The sequence below is a fragment of the Anarhichas minor genome, unplaced genomic scaffold, assembly GCF_050575085.1.
Source record: "Anarhichas minor isolate MPS153535 unplaced genomic scaffold, ASM5057508v1 ptg000024l, whole genome shotgun sequence".
Lineage (NCBI taxonomy): Eukaryota > Metazoa > Chordata > Actinopteri > Perciformes > Anarhichadidae > Anarhichas > Anarhichas minor.
Genome location: NW_027466470.1, coordinates 14,122,043 through 14,138,199, shown reverse-complemented (window position 1 = coordinate 14,138,199; position 16,157 = coordinate 14,122,043). Strand labels below are relative to the sequence as shown.

Here is a 16,157-nt window from a genome sequence, read left to right as displayed (position 1 = left end):
ATTTTCCAGTATTAAGCTGTGCTACAACCTTTGTGTTACACTGAGTATAAAAAATTGCCTCAGTTTGTATTCCTGCAATGATTTCCTATCTGATTATATTGGGGTAATGGTGTGTATAACTTCATTAGACCACTACAAATAAGTTATAGAACAGACCAATGAAATTAATAATTTTTTTATTCATGTATCCAGGGTTACCTGCCTGACCGTTACTCATGCATCAGTATTTTATCAGGCAAGAGGCTCTCAAGACAAGAGCAATGAAACAAGTTACCATGGCTACACATATGTACTTCACAGATGATTATTTTGATAATTGAGTCATTTTTTTATGTATGAATATCAGTTTTGGTTTCAACTGCATAGTAGTGGAATTAGGCATTTTTAAGACACAACAGTGGATTGCGCTTATTTGGGCCCTTGACATTATAAAAAGGCATCACAAAGAAGCAATGCTGCTAGCTAGCATATCACTGAGCTCACTAAATCCTGTGGTATAATCATAATCATACTGGTTTGGTGACTTTGGTCTTTTAATAGAGCCCTCATCCGACCGTGTACCTTATGTCAATACATGCTATTGCCTCAAGATTAGTATTATTTGTACTTCTTGTTGTCATGGAGCAGATATTCCAACAATGATTTGACTGTGATGGTCAAACAACTAGGTCTTTTCTCATGCATTTGACTGTGCTTCACAGCCGTGACCACAATTTTTGTTTTCCCTAGGGGCACAAACAGATGGTCATGCTGTCACGCTGTGACTTCTTCGTAGATATGCAGTGCAAAATCCAAAAATGTGTTAGAATTTGCCCGAAGGACGCTGCAGACAGCCAACAACACATGAGAGAAGAATGCAGCAGAATAATAACACTGGATATATGATATTTCTTCTTTTTGATCAGATGTCCTATGTAATTGAATACAAGCAGATTTATAAAGGATAGTTGTGTACAGTGTACCAATTACTACAAATTATTCTTAAAAAGGAAACCCTGGAAATAATTGTCTTAAGAGGTTTCAGATGATATTTCTTCCCTGGCTCTTTCTCTCTCGCCAGACATGGATTTAATCTAAATGGCCGTGGTGTCTGGGGAACTAATTAGGAGCTCTTATTGCGAGTGTCTGTAGGAGACTACACAACTTGATATCAGCCTTGGGAGCGCTGAGCACTCAAAGGTCAACCTGACCTATCGACAACCCGGCTGAAACCAGACCCGCTAAACTGCTAACCAGCAAGATGCCTGTATGCACACACGCACATATGAAAGAAGGCGCCTCATGGGAATGTGTGCACACACAAGACCCCAGTTACTGATCCTCACATGATTTCTGTGAGTAGATGTGAATGTCGCTGTTTCTGTCACTGCTGCAGAACACAAATTGCTAATAAGTATATTTGTGGGCCACATAGAATAATTTACTTGCAGTAAAAAGCAACAACATATGGCAAATCATTTTAGTTTTAGCTGTATTTTACCCGCAACGGTTTTTCCTTAAATTCTTAAAATGAAAAATATGACTCATGGTGTATTGGATAATATGGAATCATTGTGTTGTACATTTTCTTGTATTCTATATGCTGTCTCATTCGTGTGCACATATGCACAACCAACAAATAACTGTCACCTCCCATTGCATTGACCCCAAAACCAACAACACAATTCAGATTCAGCTCTCCTTGTTGTGCTCATATTAAGACTATGTCCTTTCTTATAAACACTCAGACACAATATGTTGCACATCATATGTACTTTACTAGTCACACTCTAACCCCACTGTTCCCTGAGTGACTAAATGTTTTGCACATACAGTGTTGTCGTCCATTACTGAACATACTACACGCTTTGTTTCATTTTGTCGTGCGCACTAACACTCACACAATCGGAGCAGAGAACCTGCCTGGTGAGTACATTTGCATCTTTCATTCACAACTGATTTACAAGTTAAAACATCCCACCCAACAACAAAAATGTTTTCAACAAATACTGTGACGCCAAATAACACGAAGCAACACTGCAAGAACGGTGAATAATAAAGCAGACTGTGTTTATGATTATTGATTATAGGAAGTGCAAATTGATGGAAAAGACTACTAAAGGGAGTTCACATAATGGTCCCCCTCCATTCGTAGTTTAATTAGGCATCAGGACAGAGATGTGTCCTTGGGGATGTTAGTGCAGCTAAAGCCTATAAATGTAATGAGATTTGGCACTTTGTGTGATGAGATAAACCCTCTGTAAGATCTTTCACGAGCAGTCTCACATGGTGCTCCATTGCAGTACAAGAAGACTAAGACTAACTGTTTGCTCGTTTTAGAGGAAAGTTCACCATCATATCTGTGTTGTTGACCAATCAGAAGCCACTGCCGATGATGAAACATTCAGGGTTAGATTGCACAAAGATGAGCAAAGTTCCAGCTCACCACAGGATGTTTCACTTGCTGTTTACTGACTTTTTGCTATGACATTGTATTACAGAGAGTAGTTGTATTGATTTTATTAGCCATATTAGACAGTCTGCTATTTTCTTAATGGGCAAAATGAGAGAAAACATATTCAAACTTTGGTAGTTTGTTGGTTTTGTACCACAATCTTGAACATACTGGTTATATTGCAAATGGTCTGATCTCCCTCTATCTTAAATACTTTTGTAAAAATTTGCAAATTGTTCAAATATGTGTCCATTCTATCTACAGTCGTCAGCTCTTGTGTGAAAATGCAATGTTTCACCTCTCCATAAGGAGGCAGAGTCCGTCTGACATCAAGAGAGAACTGTGATGCTGTTCTGACACCTAGTGGAGAACTTTATAATAACATGCGAAGACTAATGAACCAACATAAAGATACAGAGCTCCACATACCTGCATCTCCTGTTCGATGCGCAGCCTCTCTCGACTAAGTTCCTCCTGATAAAACTGTAAGAATGGAGACAGACTATTAACTTACTGTATGTACTAATCTGAGAATTAAAATAATTAACATTACAATACATTTTAAGATTAAGGAAACAGGAAAGGGAACGAATGAACCTTCACAGAAAAAATACTTCATGGGAGAATGCTTGTACACAAAAATTCTGAATTTCCCCCGCTGGGGATCAATGCAGGTTTATCTTATCTTACATGTTCCCCTGCAGTGTGACTTTTGTCTGAGTAGCAGTTTGTGCGTGCAAATAGTTCTTGTGACCTTCATGAATAGCTGTTAAAATAAGGTTTGGGAATGTCACATATGCTGCTTTCTAGAATAGAAGTTTGGCCAGAGGAGACATGGTGGTCCAGAGGAATGCAGTAATATTAGAAGTCTTGAATGATATACTCTAGGGATGACTAGCTGATAGAAACAGATTTACTGAAGGGATCCAACACTTTCCTGTCTGGATATCCATTTGCTAAGACTAGAAAGAGGTTTTTTTGATGTTAGGCGTCATTTACAATAGGAATACAATGTCTACATACGTCCACATCCTTGTCCTTCTGCAGCAGAGATGAAGACAGCTCCTGAACCTGTCCCTCCAGCTCTCCCACCCTGAGGGTGAGAGTCGTCTTCTCTCCGCTCAGCTCTGTGATGAGTACCTCCTTGGAGCAAAGATCTTTAGTCAGCTCCTCTATTAACCTGAACGCAGACAGAGGAAACGCCAGTGAGACAGGGAGGTTGGATTTGGTTTGATAGTAGTTGTGGTTGTGGAGATTTCTTAGTGTTTTGCACCTGTCTTTGTTGGTGTTGGATGGGAACAGGATGCTGGGAGGCCTCTCGTCCTCTGTGGTGTCCTCCATGGGGGTGTCTAGAGAGAGGAGGGAGGCGTGGGAGTGCGATCCAGCCAGCGAGACCATCCGCTCAGCCTCGCTGCGTACTAGCTGGGCCTCCTAAAAAACATACGCATACACAGTTAGGATTTGTAAACCTGATGCCGCTGTGTGTCAGTTGAACCAGCAGAGGAGTGTGAGCAGACGAACCTCCTGCAGGAGCTGAATCTTAGTCTCAAGCACTTGCTCCATGTGGTCGATTTCCTGCTGTCTCTCCCGACACCGTCTCTGCAGCTCGGCCTCATTGTGATTGGTCAAGCTCTCTGCTGTAATGCTGTTCAACAAGGAAAGAGGCAAGTCAGAGTTGATCACAGGTATCGCAATGACTACAGCCCAAATCAGCTCAGTTTGAATGCACACTAATGTAGCCAGTGGTGTAAGCATTAGAACATGATGCAGAGCCAAGACACAAAGATGTCATCACTCTCCTGTCTGCTACGGTGCTCATGGGAGACCCAACACCTTTTCCACATGGTGTTGGCTTTTGTTGTCATGGTTAGTGGCGTTCACACAATCTGTACGTGGTGAAAGGTTAAAAACATACAGCATATGATGCAATTCAAGTCCTTTTTCCTTTTGTAAGTGGTGTCCAACTCAATTGATACAGACTGTGAAAGCTACATAATACATACATATGAACATTCTAAACTTTCTGAAATGAGAAATTTCTCACACTCATCCTGTTTCTTTGTATTCCCAGTTCACGACATAAGTCTTCTCCTTCTGTGCGAGCATCTGTCTATATCACTTAGTCAGTTAACAACGCCATCCCGGAATTTCTACTCCCAGAATGGCACACGCCACAATGTCGCCATGAGTCCTGCCCTGGACCCTCTCTACGTACGTTTTTAACTCTGTCCGCCACATGCAACAGCTCAAATAGCTGGGATATTTTCAACCAGTATGAGTAATGCAAATCTCTGTCTCGTGGACAAGTGTCCTTTATGTGTAGTGGACAAGACCTTCATGCTAAGCGCCAGCCTTTCTGCGAGATGTCAGTAATCTTGGTCTGTCAACAATACAAACAACTGGATGACAACTTACAACACTACCGAGAAATAATGTGAAGCTTCAAGTTCATGGGACTCAAGACGCTCAGGCATGAAGTGTTGGTCAGACTGTAACAATACTACAGAATGTGAAGAGAGGGAGCGACAACGGCAACAAAAATAGAGACCAGTAATACAAACCATTTAGTCCTTTCCAAGAGCACCAACAATAATGAACTATACCTATTTAAAGGTCAACAACCACGATCTCGGTCAATTTCAGCAGTAACGCAGGCCAACGGCTGTGAAAAGTAAGACATACAGAATGATGACTGAAATGACCCAACCCAGAAAGACCACCACCCTGGGCTACATTGCACATGGAATCAACCAAACTCCAGCAGCAGGTGCAAGCTCCATCCTGGAGCAATAGCAGCCCAGCAGGTAGAGGAGGACGTGAGTTTTAAGGGAATCAACAGTATAAAAAGGGACTACCGGTAGACATATAATCACCTGAGACAATTCTGATGAGTCCCCTGGTTAAAGGGCAGTCTTCCTCATTATCGTGTCACATTTAGATCAACAGCAGTTGTTACAGCCTGTCGACGATAATCTTAAACAAGACTTTTGTAACATGTTAGGGGTTTAAATTGTGGGTCTCATTTGTCTATCCATGAAGGCTTATGTGTGTGTTATCTCTTTCAGCTGCTGCATGACATATGAGCTGTTGGAGATATGAGGTGTTGCCACAGTTAGGACAGGACCATGGAGCCAATACCCATAGATGGAGGTGCACACACACACACATACACACACACACACACACACACACACTATTATAGAGGATTCATCTTTGTTATCAAAGCCTAAAAGTAAAACAAGCTTGTAGGCGTTGTAGCAACTTGTGTATCTGCCCACCAGTACGCACTATGTACCGTATTAATCAAAGTATATGTGACCAAAGAAAACATTAAACTTTGGATCCCACAATGTTACACCGACTATTGATGAAGGCTCTCTGAATAAAGCTAGACAGTGTTACATTTTTCAAAGATAGTCTTTTGACTTCTCAGTTAAGTTTTCTTTGGTGCTCTGTATCTTTAGATAATTAGTTGTTTTGACACCAACATTCACACTTACAAACTGTATAATCTGAGTTTATTTAAGGTTAGGGTTGCACATTATAAATAATCATGATAAAAAAAATGGAAGACTTACAGTGCTTTGTCCAAAAGCTGCTGTTTCTCCTGGAGCTCCTGCTTCAAGCTCTCTACTTCCACCTTCAGCTCGATGTTCTGCAACAGATGAAAGTAGTAGAAAGTCAGTCACTGGTCATGAGTTAATCGGTCATTACACATCATCAAACATCTCCTCCAACATCAGTGTTAAATCGTGCACCAGATAAATGACAATTTGTAATTATACTGTAGTATCAATGATAGTGGCCAATTACTATAATGTTCCTGTTAAAGTGATCAAGAAGCCTAATACAATATTGGCAAAACAGATGACACAGATTTATTCTATACATTCTGTAATTTCATACAATTACATAAAGAAAACCAAGTTACAATATATTTTGGAGATACGTCGCACACCTGATTCATCATCAATAAAAAAGATCTCATCACTTTGTGTAGGGTGTGCCTGTTCTGTATATCTGAGGTTCAGTTACAGATTCTGTATTAAAAAAAAAAAAAAGGTTTTTAATATGTTTGACACGCTGTCTTTCATTGTTTTTATATTCACTGGGTTTGTCTGCATCTAAAGAGTACTTTTCCTGTTGTTTCTTACATCTCTTCATCACAAACTAGCCTCTCTGTCTCTGTGTGAATCAGGCTCAGTACAGAACATGTGACCGTGCTGTCAGGGCTGGTATATTTAGAGCTGGTGAATTCAGGGCAGCTCAGATTTTCATCTTCGGGGGCCAAAGGCTAAACAGTTTGTTTACCTGCAGGGGTCCACATGGGACATTTTCGAGCCAATCAGGGCTCTTACACTGGGGGACAGAGGATTCAAACAGCAGGATTGGTGGGGCTCATTCTTTACGTTCTGACCTTAGAGAGCCGCAAGAGGACAGTTTATTCGTCTGTCTGTCTGCTGGACAAAAATAAAACATTTTGTTTCTCAATATTATCGTACATTTAATTAAATTCGTAAAACTATACATGTGCACTAAGAAAAAAGGACAGCAGAAATTAATTCTAAGGGACATGAGGTTGTGTTTAGAAAATTAGAAAAGCTATCTATTTGATTCATTAAATAACAATGTTTAACATTTGTTTAACGTTTTAAAGGCTTGCATATATTTTTTTTCAGGTAAGGCTCTATAAGGACACAAAGCTCATGTTTATAATTAATTTTCTTTGGACTAATTAATCTGTCAAGAACTCAACTGTGCAGTCAAGTAATGCAGCAGCAACTAACTTATGAAACACATGACCGGCCATGTGCTCTGCATAGCTAATGACTGTAAATGATTCACCTAAATGCTCCGATAATAAATGAATGTCACTCACAAGCCACAGGAACACGTGTGTGTGTGTGTGTGTGTGTGTGTGTCAACAACTTTGCTTACAGGAAGAGAGACATTTTCTCTCTTGGAAACAGCTCTATATATAGACACTCATCACAGTGCACCAGCTGCTATTATGGCCCCTCCTGGCCTGCCGGCCCCCAGCAACAGATCCCCTAATAACCAAACTGTGCAAGAGGAGGGATACGGCTGCATTTCAAAACACTCACAGGAGTGTTACTCATAAACCAAACACCTGCAACATTGTGACTGATCAGATATTATATTTTACTCTCAGTTCGTCTGTTGATGCTGCTGCTTATTTTGCATATTCCACACTAAACCATTCATGCTCTGGTAGCATCACTTTATTTACATGAATGAAAACAGTGAAATACGCTACGAAGAAAAAGCAGCAAATCCTTTTCAATGGAGAAGCTGGAAGTAGGGATTTTTTGACATTGTTGTTAAAAAAATGAATGATTATTTATTATCAAAATAGCTGATGATTAACTTTCTCTCGATCAATCAAAAAATGAACTGCATGGCACGACTGAATTTAAATCCTTTAAAAAAACACGTTATGAGTTTTGTCATATGGACACTCATGGATGCATGTGATAAATAAATCATTGCACTAAAGCCTGCTCTATAAATAGAGTCTCTGGAGCTCGGAGAGAGATCAGTATGTGCCCAGGACCAGCACACCTCATCTGTACTGTATTACACTGAAATGCTTTGGAGGATGGGAACACTGACACTGACATGACACTCAACCAACAGAGCAATGGGCAGCTCAGGTCAGATAACAGCTATGGAACAAAGATTTAGTCTCCAATAAAACAGTGATCATCCTTCAGCTGCACAGAGTGAGAGATTGTGAAGCACAAGGATTAAAATCCCTTCAGATGACGTGGGATCAGTTTACTCAATCACTGCCGGTATGCAGTAATTGTGGAGGATAAGTTGCAGGACGCTCAGGTCTTGTTTGACTGGATCAAAACGCCATTTAGCTTTTCTCAAAGAGCTGTTGATGATCGCAGAGGCGAGTTTTAAATGCCGACTGGGTCGTGTAAACAGACAACAGCTGAGCCGGGTCACCTTCTTGTAGACGCACACTTTGCACGCACAGAGTGGCACAGATCGACGCACACCCCGAGACAAACAGAGTGCAGACGCCTACAGATATTGGCACATGCATATAAATCACACACACACAGGAAGATGAATGAAAAAAAATGTCACCATTTTTGGGACTAAAAATTATTCATTTTTGACCTCTTGATTGTAGGTTTTTTCTTACTGTAAATAAATACTTAAAAGTAAATTTGACCACGGAAGCTGCTTTTCAAATAATCCCCTGGGCAAGTATAAATAAACATAGCACAAGAATAAAAATGAATTTTGTAATGCTTCTATTCTGTGTGCAGGTGAGGAAACAAACCCCCGGCTACAGCAGTTGATGAAAAGTTCAATTCCGTAGCCAGTGTTAATATTTTAATAACACAATAAGCAGAATGTGTCACAGTCTGTTCTGATGAGTGTGTATCAGTGAATACAGCTGAGATGTACACAATCACTGTCGCAATGGATTTTGAGTATAAGTGCATAAAATACCCAAGTTGTGCTTCAAATGCTAACATTTAAAAGTATCGACATGGTAAGAGACACAAGAGACTATGGTAGCAAACACTTGTATTCTGTGACAGACTCAAAATAAATGTCTATTTTGGTGCAGTTTTGTGAAGCATATATTCAAATTATAAATAAATACAAACTTATAGCATCTGCAGGTCAGAAAATGTTTGAGTTAATGCATATTATTGTGTGTGTGTGTATATGGATATAGAATGCACTGCAGTTCCACAGATGAAACTGTTGCATTCTGGTCCATTGTGACATTCTACAGTACAGTACACATTATTAACAGCAGGGGCAAAGTGAACAGATATACAGACCTTCACCGAGTAAACTACGGAAAAATGTGTGTACCTGATTACATTTCCACAGGTAAATCATTTTTCAACATGGATATCGAGGTAAGACATTACAATTCCCAACAGTTTGTTGTTTCTTAAAGGCAACATTGTACAACCGTTGTATTTGGACCATAAGCTCTTGAAATGCACAGATTTATATGTAGATATAAAAGCATACAGTTTGCAGATTGAAATAAAAGATGGTAAGAGCCACACGTTCACTGCATCAGGTTGAGAAGTTACTGGAGGTAAGCAACAACCAGATTTTCAGGGGGTGATGCTGTCTATCTGTCACGGGACATAATGAGGACTCAGGAGCAGACAGTCAGGTGAAGTGAAAAAAGGTTTAATCAACAAACCAAAAAACAAGCAGGGAATCCAAGGACAAGACGGAACAGGCAGACTGGGAACAGGACGAGCAACACGGACGGGTAGGAAGGGAAAAAACAATGACCTGGCAGTGAGTGAGAGAGAGACAGGGGTTTAAGAAGTGACTAGAACAGGTGAGGAGAGTTGTGCTGATGAGGGAGTGCTTGATTACAGATAAGGGACAGGTGAAGGGAGTTGGACTGGTGCTGAGGGAGTGACTGAGTTGAAGAGTGAGGAGCTACAGAAAAACACACAACACAAAGCCTGATTGTGACACTATCATTACTTTTGTTAGACTATTATTACCAGGGTAAAGAATGAACTTTCACACTCACATAAAAACAAACTGGTAGCAGCGAAAGAAGGGATTATTGATACTGTTTTATTCTTACTGATTGATTAAAGAGTAACTAAACGGCTGAAGGCTTTAGGATCTGTACAGCATACAGGAAGGACACCCACTGTCCTTTTCGACCCTTTTCTAATTCAAATCCAACATTTCCACAATGTGCATCAGCCGCTGCCTTGGTCTGTCATAGCTAGTGTAGCAAGGAATAAAAGCAGGCCACAATTTAGAGTTGACATTTTAAAATGTAAACCAGGAAGTATTTCATAAACGCAAGGATGCTCCGATCCAGCTTCTCCTCTCCTTATCCCAAATCCAACTAGTGCTCTCTTTGTTCCAAACACACACCTGTACATGTCACTTAGTACAATTTATTACAAAATTATCCAAATAAGGTAAAATGAGACCAGAGACTGCTGTGGTACTAAAGTTTGAGTCAGTGGTCCAACTTTGTGTTACGACACATTTTGGTCTGGACCAAAAAAGGAAGAGGATCAATATCCAGCTCTGCTAACGGCTCACACACATGCCGCCATGATAAACTTAAAAAAAAAAATCCTCATCAAAGCCTGACATTCCATTACAGGTTCACAGATCTCACAGGGTCTCTATGTATCCAGAGTTGTAGTGTTGTCTAGTTTAGTATCAAATCCCAGTATAATGAACACAATGCACAGAGGTCCTGCTGGACAGATAGGTCAGCTAGGTACACACACAAACTGCATCAAATATTAGTTCCAGGGCTAGTTAATGTGTAGTCGCTCACAGGTCAGCCATATTTAAAAACATACACTTCAACCACATCAGTGCAACAGCTGGGTCAACAAAAGTGGAAGTGGCTCTGTAAAGCAACTCTTCAGGACAACAAACCTGTATACAGTCTGATAACAATCACTTTCTATGACATAAGACACAAATTAACTCTTTTGATTACCTACTCAGTGTCAAATACCTCCATAAAGCAAAATGAATGATTTTTGATCATGCTGTTGATAGTGAAGTGACCCTTGGCCCCTTCACAACATCTCCCCGCACCCCTTGTAGTCCAATTCATCATTAGTCATTTCCTCATGCTCGACGAGAGGTGCCCTACTCACCGTACGATAGACATCCTCACTGCTCTCCTCGTACTTCTGCTGTATCCTCTCCTCCAGGAAGTAGATGCGGAGCTTGAGGCTGAAGTTCTCCCTCTTCAAGTCATTCAGGTGCTGTGACAAAGTACGGTAACCGTTAGACATGGCCGTCAAAGAGCACCGACGCGCCTTGACACGTCCGTTATGGGTCAGAAATGAACAGTCGTCTTCGACCTATCCGTATCATGGGGGAATAGGGAGTCCATTTTAGAGGACAGCGACTGTCATGGCATGTCCATCTGTTAGAGTCCGGTAACCGTTAGACATGCTACCTCCTTCTCCAAAAGAGCATAATGTCAAAATAATCCAATTATTTACAAAGTGGTATCCTAGCCTCTAACAGGCCATTGGGATACCATCTAAAAACACACACTAAGACTGACACATTCACACACACACACGCTAGAGTCTATAGGGGTGTTTGCAGTGCAGAGGGTGACTCTGCAGTCCGGCCGCTCAGCGATGTAGCCATGTCAGCTCCATAGTGTGTTCTGGTCTGCTATGGGACGGGACAGGAGCTTGTTTTACAGGATGAGACATCCCTGGAATCCCAGTCTGCCAGGGGAGATGGGTGGAGGGGGAGAAGGGGGAGGGGAGGTAAGAGGTGCAGGGCTCACAAGCAGTTGTGATATGAAGGGAAATCTCACCCCTCTGCAAAACAGGAGCGCCAAAACGAACAAACAGGGACACGAAGAGAAGAGAGCGGGTCAGATTTGTGTCCTTTTTTATTTTCTCTGTTGCTTTTCTGTTGTATTGAAAATACATTTGGTTTTTCCAGTTTCTCAATATTTGTTTTATTTTGCTATTCTGCAAGGTAAATACTTTAACACATTCAGGGTAGCTCAGAAAACACTTGATTAACAAAGTGTTTCTTTGGAAGACACTATACAATTACACACCACTTTGAGCAAACTACTTTCTACTACTATCTCTTTTTTTCTAACTAATAGATGTGTGTAGGTGTATACGTTCTTGCTGCTTCAACCCTCTGAACTCCAACTGGGTCAAACATATTTAGTATCCTAGAGCAGGTTTAGAACACCTCACATCCAAAATAATGGGTTTTCTGAATACATTTTACTTAATAACCTAATGTAAAAATAATCCATCCAATGCATCTTTTCTGAAAAACTGACCATATGGTTTGTATACCTTGATCTTAAAAGTAACTAGAAGTCTTACTGCAGCTGTCAAATAAATGTAGTACAGACAAATGTAAAATATTTGAGTAAATGCATGAAAAAATAGAAAAGAGAATTACTAAAGTAAAGTGGAAGTATCTCCAAATTATACTTAAGTACAGTACTTAAGTAAAGTTAATCTTATCTTTTCAGAAAATAAGAATATGTAGCATGTCTGGCTGAGAGTATTGACAATGCCTCAATGTAAAGAGGATACAGACAGCCCCAAAAGGGCTCAGACTCATAGTAGAGTCCTATATTTACATGAATCAATATTTTCTATATAAAGATTAACAATGAGTCAAATGACAAAGTCTATGTAAAAGGGCGATTGCTCTTAGTGATGACCGAACTAAGCAGCTCTGCAGAGCTTTTTTCATCTATTTTAGTTGGCTAATTATAGTTAATAGTTTTGGTAGTATAGTTATTTACTTTATGGTACAGTCTCACCAGTCTCAATAAATTGAGTTTCTAGCAGTTGCAGGCAACCATTTCAGAAAAAGAAAAGGATCTGATAAACCGACTACTGCCCAGCACCAAACAAGAGAAAGTTAGCAACTAGCTAAAGCTAGCTTGTGATAACAGTTAAGATTAGTGAGCTAAATGCCGAGATATTTTTCTCAGACGTTGGTGGAGACCAAAACAGAGCTAAAAGGACAGTAAATATTGGACTTAACGTTACAGTCATTTTGGTGTCAAGAAACACGAGTGAATGCTGAGGTTTCTCTGTGTCTGTTGGATGTGAAACTAGAGCTGTTAGCCAAAACAACTTCATGAGTGGTAGCATCATGTCATGGCTGACGGCATGTTTTGGTGTGTCCGTGACCCCTATTGGCCAAAACCGATGAAGCAAACGGAAAAGTCTTTGGGACACACAGAGTGTTATTGAAGGGGATGAGTCAATATCATCCGACCTTTGAGAAAACATGCAACTTTCTATAATTTGACTATGATAGTTGAACGGTGATGTTAAATTCAGAAAGTGCCCTGACAAAGGTTAACCAGCATGCGAAGGTCGTGTGACTGATGGGACTTATCGGAAAGAAGTTGGATGAAATAGGAGACCTGGGAGCTGTGAGCCACAGTGCTATTAATAGGGAGGTGTCCTGCATCTCACCGAGCGGTGAATCCCTGAATGTCCCACAGAGAGATGAGTGAACAGAAGTAACATAACAGAAAGGAAGACACGCTCCACTTACTCTTTTTGATCTCATAATAAAAGCTCTCTAAAATCAAGCTTCAAGACAAATTTCCAGTGCAAAGAGCATCAATAATGAAGTAACTGAAACATGTTACCAATTACGTCATTATTAGTTCTTGCTTCATTCATCGAGTGAACCTATTTAAGGGTCACATTACGTGCTGTTGATAAATAATTCTGAGTAAAGATAGGCCAGGCGCCAGGCGGAGTCTCCGCCCAACATTAGGGATGACATCATGTACATAGTGTGTGTTTTTAAACTCCACACATGACACAACTCACACACACTGACTTTTCAGCTCTCCATCAAAGAAAAACACGTGGGAGTGAATGTGTGTAAATATGTGTGTGCAGTATGTGTTTATTTCATTGTGAAAGTGACACATCCAAGAATTGGCAGCCATCTCCAGCTCTGAGTAGTTTTATAAAGTAATTCAGCTTTCGTGACTAGTTGGTGACACCTCCCGTTTTATGAGGCTCAGCCGCACCTCCAAAATAACATTAAAGGACTATCACTGGTGGTGAGTTTTCAGTGACAGTTTTAGTGCTGGCTTGCGTTTTATTCTGATCTGGTATGCGTCTGGTGTGTATTGAAGTAAAAGTGTGTTGACTTGGAATCAATGTAATACTGTATTGATTGAGAGGCTTCTGTTGTTTCTAGATAAAGTCTTTTGTTCTCTCCAAGAAGTTCCAACAGATACTTAAAGGAATATTTTTTTCGGGGAATACACTTATTCAATAACACCATCATGTCTGAGCTTTTATAATGAAGCTAGATTCTGGAGCTGGTTAGCTTTGCATAGCATAAAAAGTGCTGGGAAAGAAATCCACCAACCAAATTGCTGAAGCCCAGTAATTATCACTTTGTATGTCGTTTCCTTCATTAGTAAACAGAAGTGTAATAACGTGTTGTGTCTCTGTGTTGGAGCCTAACTGTACTATTCACAGGCTCACTGTCTCCCCCTGTTTCCAGTCTTAAGCTAGCTGACCGTCTCCTGGCTCTAACTCATACCGAGGCTACATCCGCATCACTACGTTTACGCCTAGCATCTTCCCTACTCTGGAGTTTTAAAGCCCCAAAAACAAAGGAGTTTGAAATCAAGTATGCTTAGTACAACACCATAGTACAACACCTTGCTGCCAAAAGGGATATTTAATATAGATTCGTATTAATATAATTAATAATTAATATTAGAGAAATCCTTAAGTGGGCCATGCTGTACCCAGAGGCGGACTTTCACCACCAGGAGACTTCAGGGTGTTTTCCATCAGATATTATCAGCTGCAGGTGTTCTCCTTTCCTGTACAGTAGTTTAATAACATGTTCCAGAGAGTTTGGATATGATCATGGATTTATTACACATACATTCTCAACATTTAGTGATCTGATCCCATACACTGCATCAAAGCAAACCAAATCAGCTCATTGCTTCTTATATAGGAAGACGAGAAGCCACAAGATGGCACTGGAGAGCCTATTGTCATTGTTCTAACTCACTACTAGAGTATTGTTCATTGTGCTGAAGGACACTCACTCACATCAAGCTCATCGAGAATTACAAATCAAGACTCTTACCTGTTCAAACTCCCTGAGTGTGTGGAGCTGAAGAGGAGGAGAGTTGTCTGTTTCATCACTGCACAAATCTAAGCAGAGGGACAAAATTCCTTTAATCACGAGTAATTGTGGAATCGTGGAAATGATTTTACGCAAGCTATTTTAAAATGAGGGATATGTACCTGTCATGTGACCTGGGATCTTGGATGAAGTCTGCTCTTTCACAGCACTGTCCAGAGAAACAAAAAAAGGTAGCACACACATTACACATGAGAGAGAGAGAGAGAGAGAGAGAGAGAGAGAGAGAGAGAGAGAAATAAACAATAAGCTTTGTAAAAGGCGAGAGCTCTACTGCAAATTACAAAAGGCACTCAAATCCTCTCACTGAAACAGCATGATATCATTTGCACCTCTTTAGGGAATTGGGGGTCATCAGGGAGTCCCAGCAGGGGAGAGGAGGGATAGGAGGAGCCACTGAGGGTTAAAGTTCAATCGAGCCTCTCAGGGTACCTGCTGTCTACCAACCAAAAGCACTGACAACAGCCACAGTAGCATTACCACTGTTTAAACAGGACTGCATAGCCCTTAGTCCATTGCTCCCCCTTCCAGTCTCTGTGTGTACATTCCTCTGACAGCTGCTCCATCAGAAAATGTATAGACAGTTGGTGCATGCTGATGGTTTACGAGTTCACCCTGTGGATAAATAGTCTACGTGCTGCGTCATTGTATCAATATCACTACTTTTTCACTATAAGCCTACTGCTTGGACCGTGCAAATATCAGTGGGATGGTCCATTTATAGTAATTGTGAATCTCCTGTATGTGGGAGGGATTTGGTGATGCAGTAACCTACATACAATACCACAGAGCCCATGGAGAACTTGAACTGGAGGGACTGCAATCGCTTAGTCTGAATTAATAGTAGGCTGACTCTTATACTGTATTTGATGCATAACGTGGGTTGTGATTATTGAAAGTCATTCAATGAGTCATTCTGTTGTGCTACCTCAGCACCTGAGTATATCAATTAATCTTATAATCTTATGTATTACTTCTGGGCCTGCTACATTAAGTGTATCCCAGG

The 16,157-nt window shown here is 40.6% G+C and overlaps 1 protein-coding gene across 1 annotated transcript; it reads right to left on the bottom strand.

The window, feature by feature from the left end:
- Positions 1-802: 802 nt before the first annotated feature.
- On the bottom strand, positions 803-15,295 carry LOC142956039 (myomegalin-like). The gene is made up of 9 exons (XM_076097336.1): positions 15,256-15,295; positions 15,095-15,162; positions 11,101-11,211; positions 6,013-6,089; positions 3,956-4,079; positions 3,708-3,865; positions 3,458-3,614; positions 2,864-2,917; positions 803-823 (listed from the first exon to the last, which is right to left on the bottom strand). Exons 1-9 carry the CDS (start codon positions 15,260-15,262, stop codon positions 803-805), a joined length of 777 nt encoding a protein of 258 aa, XP_075953451.1. The 5' UTR covers positions 15,263-15,295.
- Between the last annotated feature and the right edge of the window lie 862 nt (positions 15,296-16,157).